Below are 10,229 nucleotides of genomic sequence, written 5' to 3' on the forward strand. Positions count from 1 at the left end.
AAATTGGAAATGTCTGTGTTCTGAAATATTTATTGTTTTATTCCAACATAAAAACTCTTAGTAACAACTAACAAGCCAACATTGCCCTTTCCTGCAATGTAAAATAGGAAGTATCATATTTCCGGCAAAGCATAAGCGCAGTATGTTACATGGTGACTGGGCATGCTAGTTTTCATTGCATATAAATTTCCTATAAACGAGGTATTAATTAATACCAAAAATTAAATTATCTATTTATAAACTATTTTCAATCTTCATGAAGGAGGACTGATGTAATTCAAACCCTTGATAGCAGCTTCATATCCAAGGAAGCAACACTGCAAAAACAAACAATGTTTTCAGGCATCATCGCAAGGAAGTTTCCATGTAAATACAGACATCAAACTACAAATAACTTGACGTGATTCACTAAACATGAATAAATTGTCATTAATGGCCTCATTGAAACACTCTTGCTATAACTTTACTCACTGCATTAGCCGGGAAAGCTCTGAGCATGACAGGAACGATTCCTTTATACATGCCCCTGATGCCATCTGTTCGCATCACGTCGGCAAGCACATCCCTCGAGCCCCTGTAGGTTCCTTCTGGTGCTGTTATATTGAAGAAATAACAATGCATGACGCGAACATTTGTAGTTACGATGATGTTATAATAAAATGTACTTTAACCTGTTTGCAATCTCGATTTTAAGACATCCGGGGCGATTGCGATGACCCAGTTGAATATTCCAGCCATGCCCCCAGCAAATAAAACACTCCCAATGCTCAACTTGGATGGACTAAAAAAATTATTATATTTGATTAGCGCTTGCAATAACTTATATCAAAAATGGCTATTTTTAGACAAATCTGTGAGAGAAATCTGCTCTAAACAAGCTCTTACTCTTGCCCAGGTGGAGTAAGAGCTCTTTTAATTCCTTCGTAACCAGCAAAATACATTCCACTAGCTGGGATATCTAGAAAAGATTTTTATTTTAAAACAAAATCAAACATGACAAAGATTTTGTTTTCTCACCTCTGCAAAGTGTCAGGATTGTTCCCCTGTATATGCTTCGAATCCCTCCCTCTGCGTAGAGCTTCTTTGCGCAATCAACTGGTCCGTTATACTTCTTCTCCCCTGCACTCTTCTGTATCTGAAGCAAACATTTGATTCTTTCCCCAGGCGCCATGATAACGGTTGTGAGAATTCCCGAGAAACCGCCGGCGGCAAAAAGTTCGACTAATCTAAGAAAATTAAGTTTGATTTTTAAAATTCCGAAGTACTGGTAAGTTTAACAATTGACCAGTAACGACGTACGACAACTGCTTCCCAGAATTTCCTTTCGCCCATCCAACCATGTCTTTTCCGACTGCAAATCCGAAAAAGCTTAGTGCAAATATCGGGGATACCCCAGTGACTGGTGCAGCCATTCCTTTGTATAATCCACGGAAACCCTGAAGTAGCAGCAAGCAGAGTTTGCTGAGACTCAAATAACTTGCTATAAGAAAAGTTGCTACAAATAATTTGTGGAAAATACAAATTTCTGACCTCATGTTTTATAGTTTTTGTAAAACAGTCCCATGTTCCTGTAAACAATGGTGCTTGACCTGGAGCAGGTGTTGGCATAGTTTGAAGACGAACCTGAAATGTGAATATTCCAGTGAATAAGTCGATTAGAATTTATTAACGCTTTTTTTACAATAACACATTTAAAAAGGATTCGGGGTCCATGTTATTTTAACAATGCACCTTTATTGTGTCCAGTGGATGTCCACTGACCACAGCACATATTCCACCAAAACCACCAGCAATGAAGTCCTTCCAAATACTGCTTTTGTTATCACCCATTATTGTCAATTAGTGCAAATGTCAATAAACTGTAAGCACTACTCTGAAGAAAGAACAACTGCTGGAAACAAAAACTGATTTTATATGAATTGCTTTAAAATGAGTGCGACATGGTAAGATTTCTCTTTGCAATATTTAGGGTGGTAGTGATGATATATACATGTAATTACAAATCGCATATATGATAAATATGTTACATAGCCTGTATCACAGTTTCTAAAATTTGCACTCATGTGGAGTTTATATTCATGCGCAATAAGAAAACTTTCTACTTTGATATCTTAATAATTACCAACAAAAATGTAACTCTGCAGAAGCACAATTGAATGGCGTCACAACTTGGGTAGCAGGGTCTAATGCACAAATGCATTAGATTGCACAAATGCATTAGTTGTGTGGACGAGCACTTCTACACTAGACACCAAATTATAGAAATGTGCAAGTATGTTAACAAATCAATAACTAAGGTCCATGTATTTAGAAACAAAGTGACTATTTCACTATATGAGGGTCACACAGCCTGTTGTTGAAGATAGGCGGTTAGGTTAGGAGAATGGGTATGCACAAAGTTGATTTCAGCTATTTAAGATTTTATTGGAGTTAGATTAGAAGGTAGATTTAGGTTACCGGTTTGTAACATTTAAGTTAGGTTAACAAGAAATTGTCAAAAATTACTTTTAACTGTTTATTTTCCAATAAAATAGTGGTAGCCATTTAAAAAGTATATAATTCACTAAACCTATTTGACATATTCAGGTTTTCAAGAACACATACAATATTCCCCAATTGACTACATGGTATATATACAGTAGATGTATACAAATATAGCAACTTCTGACCACATAGCTTAATATATAGGTACCAATTATGCATTCTTATACACATAAGGTCATACATGAGTGCACATGTGTTTATTGTGAAAGTAGACGAGTCCAATTTAATGTGCGAGTATAGTATTGTATTAGTTTATTTTTTGCCATTAATTGTGAGGAGCAAAATTTACGATGCTAACCATCAAAATTAATTGTTAAAAAATTCTGTTTTAAAGTCAATATAATGATACAATGACGATGACAACACAATCGCTCTTTTTTGCTTGAAAGTTGTTTTTAGTCTTATTCCTAGCTTAAACCGTTGTACTCAATGTTCCCTCTAAGCTGCGCGCGTGCACAAATGTGCACTGCTGACACGGTCTCCGCGCACAGAAAATCTGTGCTACGCGCAAGAAAAAAATCCAACCTGAATTGAAAATAAAATAAGCGCATAATAATGGCCACAGTGCGCATGTGGCACGTCTGATGTTGCTCACAGTGGTCCAACTGTCCAAGGGACCGCTCAGGGAGTTAAGGTGTTTGCTCAGACTCGTGAAAAATTAGAGGGAACATTGGTTGTACTGTTTATTTTTCGTCATTAACTGTGCGGAGAGAAAGTTACGATGCTAACCGTTGAACCTATGCTCACTAACAATTCATGAGCAGGAAAAAGTGGCAAAGCCCAAGGGTTGTAAACATGCAAGATAGCAATAATAGAAATGTGCTATAAGACGGTAGGTTAGCATGGCCACCAAACCCACAAAATACTTTTTTTCATTCATTTTATTTTTCGCCTTCAATGTGGGGGACGAAAAATTGTGCTGACCCAGGTGGTTGCAAACATATTATTAGTAGTTAAGATAATAATTTCCACAAATTAGACTGGGCCACCAAACAAACAACGAAACAACTACACAAATTGGAAGATGTAGATGTTCCCGAAAATTAACTACACTGATATTACCAACCAATATAAAATATATGAATTTACATGGTTTGATTAAAATGACAATGAATATCTTAAGTGCACAACAAATGGATGATTAAAGAAAACCACACAATAGAAACTCCATCCCAGGAACTGGAATCCTGCATATTCAGGAAAATTGCATATCCTGCATGACATGCCACAAACAGGCAAAACAGTAAAAATGGTCCGTCACACAGTTTGAAGGCTATTTATACTTTTATATGAGAATAAAAGGGTCTAGCGCAAAAGTGCACAACCACAGGATACATTTGTATGTACTATACCCCAGCTACACAAATTGTGACGCCATTTGGTTGTGCACTTCTGCACTAGATCAGAATAAAAGAAATATGTATGAAATGAATACACTTCCACAGCAATTCAATAATTCTAAATTAAAGACTTAAAACAATTCAAACAATTGCATAAACTTGAAAAGGTAATTTAATAAACTTTCAATGGCCACCTGCTGTGTTAAACTTGGGGAGCAATTCTCTCTTCGACAAATTGAAACGTTTTTAATGGAATACAAAATAATTTTATTAAAATTTTAAACGTGCTTCCAATATAATATATACATTTGTATGGTGGTGTCATGGAAACATTGGAAATCAGCTCGATGGAGGAGCAGTTAGCATTCCTGGCTCGTAAATAGGCCTATACGAGCCAGGTTCCCAGTTGCGTTACCGCTGTAATACAACACCCTTGAGCAAAAAATCTTATCGTTTTTTGTCACTGACTGTGGGGAGCGAAGAGAATGGCGCTAACCTTTAACCTAATAACAGCAACAAAGTATGAGCGACACTTGCTTCAGCTCAGTGGTCCTGGTGAACAGTTCCAAACTCGGGCAATATCCCAAATAAACAAATAAAATGTATATTCAACGGAACTTGCACAAAAAACACCTCGGTAACCGAGGTTCGAACGTCAATCATCGTCGAATCAATTGCAAAGATTTTCCTCAGGCCGAGGATGCAGATTGTTGTGATACCATACCACCATGTGTAACCCGCGTAGGCTATTTTAGAAAAACCGAAGTCATGCTTTTTAAATAACAGACATAAACGATCGATTAATTATTTTTTATTGCGAACCAAAAAAGATGATGATATTAGCCTGGAAACTTATTTTGACGTCATTTTCGTCATGCTTGAGCGCTTTCCCCTAAGGAGGTTTCTCGACTCAGACCCTTCGCTCTTAAGTGTTTATGTGCAGTTGAGTAGCAGTTACTCTGCCATCCTGATCGTCCTGTCAATCTGAGTAATATGGCAGTGCACATTTGGACCTTTTTAAATTAATTTGCTGTGCAACGTGGACAGTGAAGATTTACCGTGTAATCGTTTTGTATTCCGCATTGCTAGTAATGACCGATTGTTCTAATAGGTTCCATGAATTGCCTGTGTTTATTAGATTGCCTGGTTTGATACTTATTCATTTAAAATCAAATGGAAATACATTGAAAATATGTGTACGGTACAAACAAGGCTATTCGAGAACTTCAGGGTACATGGTTCATATTTAATGTACATCGGACCTGTAAACAACATAATGCCTAAGAAACATAAATTAGAGGCACCCATTGTAATAAAGTTAATGTGATAGATAGATTTATTATCATTTTGCTATTCAGGCAACAAAAACTTAGGCACTTACTGGCAATTAAGTCATTGCTAAATTGACTGAACTGTGCACAATATTCTTTTTACAAACTGTCTTCCTCCGTAAGAAATGTGGAATACTATCCATGAAATTACCCCAAACCTTTATTTATGCAGTGGGACTGCAGTTACCAACAAGGAAGCAGTTTTGTCAAGGAATATAAGCCTTATAATTAACGCAACTCTTGACCTACCAAATAGGTCATGGAACACTCGTATAGACGTGGTGAGTGTGTTAAATAAATGATTATTTTTATAAATATTTTTTCGACCATGTTGCATGACAATCACTTCAAAGGTTGAATGCTGAAAGTCAATTTAACCCAATTGCATGAAAGATCTTTCTGTCAAAAGTTACCTGTTTAGTAGAATAGCTGGTGCGATAGGTGAACAGATGAAGTACCTTCATATAATTTTTTATTTTTGAATGTTAAAACTGATGCAGCCAACAAGCTGAACGTAGTTTCTAAGGAGAACATTGCAAAGTTTATTCAATTTTAGTTTAAAGTAATCACTTGCTACTTTGATGATTTTAACTGAAATTACACTCACATTAATATGGCTGATTAATCATTAATTAAATTTCGACGGTATATAACTGTGTAATTTATTGTTGTATGTCTTTCCTTTTAGGTGCGAATACCTGTTAATGATGTTCCACATGCTCACTTAGAACCCTACTTTGACAAAGTTGCGGACTTAATCAATGATAGAGCTAAGCTTGGGCAAAAATGCCTGGTTCATTGTGTTGCTGGTGTGTCACGATCAGCTTCATTGTGCATAGCTTATTTGATTAAATACTGCAGGTAAGTACGGAGTAGTTACCTCTGATTCTCTGTTGCTAAAACAGAGAGAGCATTAATTTGGCAGTCTGTGCTAATACTTAGACTGTAATACAAAAATCAGGGCATTTCATCATGTTACCTTTGCAAGTGAGAAGTTTATGTTTCTTATCTTGGTATTTTTTTGCAGGATGTCTTTAAGAGAAGCTCATAATCATGTACGCAGTCGACGATCAATTATCCGACCAAATGTTGGTTTTTGGCGACAGCTCATTGAATTTGAGAAGAAAACTCGTGGTGCAAAATCAGTGTCAATGGTTCAGTCATCAATTGGATTGGTGCCTGATGTATATTACAATGAGACAAGAAGTATGATATCCTGGCTGGGTAGAGCTAGAAGATAATTTTCTTATCAATAAATCCATGAAATCACTGTGTCGGTTTTGCACTTGGATAATGTGTAAGGTGTCTGTCATATATATTATGGGCTTTTTGTGTAAGGTGTTTGTCATTTATATACTCATTGCTTATTTCGCCTTTTGTTTCTACGTTTGTCAGTTGTTACACATCCCTTTTCAGAATAAATTCATTTCGAGCATTTGAAGTATTTCTTGAATCTATTGCAGAATGTCGACCATGATTAGCTTTTTACCGTTTGTGGAGAATTTTTGGGAAAAAACTGATTACGAAAGTTGTCTACAGTACTCCTGAAGATTTGAGCTCACGTTGACAGATGTAGTGCACATGACGTAAACACAATTTTGCATATATCCCCTGCAGTCATGATGGACGAGTTGAAATGAACATTTGTTGTTCACTCTTAGCATTGATCATGAAAGGATGCTAGCAGTCTTCCATGACACCATTATTTGCCTGAAATGGAGGGAATCTACACCATTGGTTGTGCTTCCTCCTTGCAACATAGAAAGTGTTGAATAGCATCTCACATGCCACTACAACTACACGGGAGAAGTAACTTTGTAAAGAAATAGCTTTGTATAACTCCTCCAAGCATAGGCAGCTGCATCTTTGTTTGGTCAAAAGTCAAAACTAGCTGGTGACAGGCAAGGATCATCTCGGCAACAATCGCATAAGATCAAACATGGTTGGTTTTACAGTTAATATATAAGCCCTGGACTTGCGCACAAACTCACTGACTCTGGTATGAGAGATGCAGTCAGCCAGCAAAACCGTTGCCTCAACAACACTGGGTTGGACTTAATGCCCTCGATATGACGTACTTGAAAACTGTTTTATTCTGGACTGCTGAGAGAAACAATTAAATTGTTATGGAGTTTCCTGGTTACAAATTGGTTATATTGCTCAAATAACTGGCAACCAAATTCATGCTGGTATCATATCCATGACGCCGAATGCTCGCAGTAGGTTTTAAAGTGGGTAACAGACAATCGCATATTCTTCAGATTTCGCCAAATTTTGAGGTTTATAACTTTCTTAGACTGGCCTGAAAATTCTGAAGACGATTGACAAATCCTCCATAATGCAACATTTTATGGTTTGAAATTTATTGTTTCTCAGCGAGAAATTTATTTGCGACTTTGCGCCTTCAATACACGGACAACAATCTTCTGTTCCTCGACAAGAAAAGCTCTCACTATTCTGTCTCGAACTGCCGAAGCGCTCAGGCAACCACCGTACGCCCTCGTCACGTGCTTCTTCCTCTTGCACATAGACATCAACTGCTTAGGGCGAGCGGGTTTAATTCCAAATAACTTTCGTTTGGTGTCGCCACATTTTGGGATGGATCCGAATTTCTTGGTGTGCAAATACACCAGCCGACCACCTGAATATAATACACATGTTAATAAATTGGCAAATGCGACTTATTTCTGATAAGACAGTGGTTCCTAAATTGTGTGTTGCAGAACCTAATCATAAAATTCTGCTTCTTTGAATTGTGAAAAAACTCAATTGCGCCACAATTTCACAATTCATTTATTGTTGAGTGACAATCGTGTGTAGAAATGCAACCACAAATATTCAAATATATTTTCCCTCAGCAATATTGAACAAATTAAATGACATTTAGACCGTAACAACTAAAGTTATGAAATAGTTCTGATTGCTTTTGTCAGCAACTACATAAACAATACAATGGCCATATATACTGTATTCGAGTAAGAGGTGCCGAGTTTAGTATTTACACGAAACAAAGTAACATTATATCCTGCCAACTATGCATGCTTAACAATTAAAATATTAGACTTCTTTCATGATGTGGTAAATTGATATCCTCAGCAAGTTTATGAAAGAAAAAATGCATTACCCCGGCAAAAAATATTTGTAAGTTCTAATTGTTTTGTTGAAATAAATATTGCGTAAATCAGTGTTAACCACTAACGGTGCTACGTAAATATTCACTTTCTCTATATTAGTTTTGCGGGTCTCAGTTCCAGGTTGGGTATGCTGGAAAGCATGGCACTTTACGATGAAAATCTTGGGGTGCAGGACAGGTAAAAGTGGGGTGCAAAATGGTGTAATATGTGGATTCCTGTGTTAATTGCAAAACCAAACACAAGCCCTGTAGGCCCTCTTTTGGGGCAATAAAAAAGGAGACATTAGCATGGACCAAGCACAGTTTTCAAAAATTCCGACGCTACAGTTGTCATACTTTCCACAATGGCAGATTGGAAGGTATGGGAATTTTTGATGAAAAACCAGGTGTCCAGACAAATTTTCGATAGCATTTAGTGTGGGAGGAATAATTTTAACTGCGATTACTGTCCTCAGATCCTTTGATCCATCATCAACATGCAATCCGAACTTTTTACGTTCAAGTCAAAACTCAGCAGTCAAGTTATTATCTATCGTGAAAGTGGTTGCTATCACAGCCATAATGTAAAGTGCAGCACATGCTCGCACAATATTAGGGATGGGCCGATATGAACCCAAACCCGAATAGATTCGCCGAATATCGCCTTTATGGAAGATTCGGGCCAGCACGAATACCAACAATGGCGAACCCGAATACAATATTACTTATAAATTTACCGACTTTTGTTAAAAATGATGATCTAGTTTCCCGACAAAGCTAAAATAGAGTCAGCAGTACTTACAATGAAGGTCGTTTTCCAAACGATTTTGATTTTTCAATCGTTTTTTAAACACTATTTTTCGAAAGAAAGCGATTTGTTTATCGATTACGTCATTTTAAAGCAAGACTTGACAACTTTTGGATGAAATTTTATTGTTTGGTTCTAATACGAATAGATTCGGGATTCGTTCGTGTCGACCTTCATAAAATTCGGGTTTGGATGAACCCGAATAATCTTCCACGCGGCACATCCCTAGTTGTTACCACAGTCATAATGTAAAGTGCAGCACTTGCCCGCACAAGATCCATTAACATGCACACTAAACTTTTCCACATTCACACAAATTTCTAATAAACAAACCAGGCAAAGTTACTTGACTGATTGACTGCTGATTTATAACAAATAAAGAGTATAACAAATAAAGGCTTTGGTGCATGTTATTGCACTATAATTTTAATCTTTACATGCATGAATCTTCGTTGAAACTGTCATACTTTCCAGTCGACCTCATGGGAATTATTAATGGGCCAACTTTGAGTTTAGTTCAGAAGTGCACAACAGGATGCCTTTGCATACTAGACGCTAGCTACTCAAATTATCAAGTCATCTGGTTGTGCACATGTATATTGGACCCCAAATGTCTTTATCGTTATGCTGACTTAATATAAAAAAGGCATCTTTGCTTCAACGCACGTAATAATGGCAAAATGTCTGTTTCTACATGCAAGATTTCACGAAAACTGCCTTTCTTTCCAGAATACAGGTTATTATAAATGTAATCTTGCGCAAATTAACACCAAATAACAGATTAAATTAAGCACAATCTTACAGCAGACAATGATGCATCTGATGGCAAACACGTCACTGGCTAATTAGAGTCACAGCCTACTCTAAGTCAAAGCAGAAAAACACAAATTAACCACATCAGAATTTAAAAACAATTCTCCACGCTTACCTGGTGTTTTTGAGATCCTTCTTCGGTTGGAAGAAGTGTTGTAAGACAATCTTCTACGATAGGTAAGTCTCTGAACCATTTTCTCGACCACACGCACTACGCAACAAGTAGAAAAGGTATGGTTTCGAAAATCTCGTGCCCATGTTAAAAATTTATGACGTCATCC

The 10,229-nt window shown here is 37.0% G+C and overlaps 3 protein-coding genes across 4 annotated transcripts; 1 reads left to right on the top strand and 2 right to left on the bottom strand.

The window, feature by feature from the left end:
- Positions 1-12: 12 nt before the first annotated feature.
- On the bottom strand, positions 13-1,891 carry LOC143445023 (mitochondrial carnitine/acylcarnitine carrier protein-like). Its single transcript, XM_076943815.1, has 8 exons — positions 1,732-1,891; positions 1,531-1,623; positions 1,300-1,436; positions 1,018-1,226; positions 886-958; positions 672-781; positions 472-593; positions 13-317 (listed from the first exon to the last, which is right to left on the bottom strand). The coding sequence occupies exons 1-8, from the start codon at positions 1,828-1,830 to the stop codon at positions 255-257; spliced, it is 906 nt and encodes a 301-aa protein (XP_076799930.1). The 5' UTR covers positions 1,831-1,891; the 3' UTR covers positions 13-254.
- A 3,189-nt stretch (positions 1,892-5,080) lies between these two features.
- LOC143445026 (dual specificity protein phosphatase 14-like) lies at positions 5,081-6,650 on the top strand. 2 transcript variants are annotated; one of them, XR_013113784.1, is made up of 4 exons: positions 5,081-5,496; positions 5,904-6,076; positions 6,243-6,517; positions 6,554-6,650. XR_013113784.1 is itself a non-coding variant. In XM_076943818.1 (3 exons), exons 1-3 carry the CDS (start codon positions 5,341-5,343, stop codon positions 6,454-6,456), a joined length of 543 nt encoding a protein of 180 aa, XP_076799933.1. In that variant the 5' UTR covers positions 5,081-5,340; the 3' UTR covers positions 6,457-6,650. The 2 variants fall into 2 exon arrangements, 1 of the variants encoding a protein (XP_076799933.1); XM_076943818.1 differs by having other exon boundaries at positions 6,243-6,650.
- Positions 6,651-7,557: 907 nt separating this feature from the next.
- LOC143445027 (large ribosomal subunit protein eL34-like) lies at positions 7,558-10,219 on the bottom strand. Its single transcript, XM_076943819.1, has 2 exons — positions 10,064-10,219; positions 7,558-7,856 (listed from the first exon to the last, which is right to left on the bottom strand). Exons 1-2 carry the CDS (start codon positions 10,140-10,142, stop codon positions 7,600-7,602), a joined length of 336 nt encoding a protein of 111 aa, XP_076799934.1. The 5' UTR covers positions 10,143-10,219; the 3' UTR covers positions 7,558-7,599.
- Positions 10,220-10,229: the final 10 nt, after the last annotated feature.

Source organism: Clavelina lepadiformis, chromosome 2 (genome assembly GCF_947623445.1).
Source record: "Clavelina lepadiformis chromosome 2, kaClaLepa1.1, whole genome shotgun sequence".
NCBI classification, from domain to species: Eukaryota; Metazoa; Chordata; class Ascidiacea; order Aplousobranchia; family Clavelinidae; genus Clavelina; species Clavelina lepadiformis.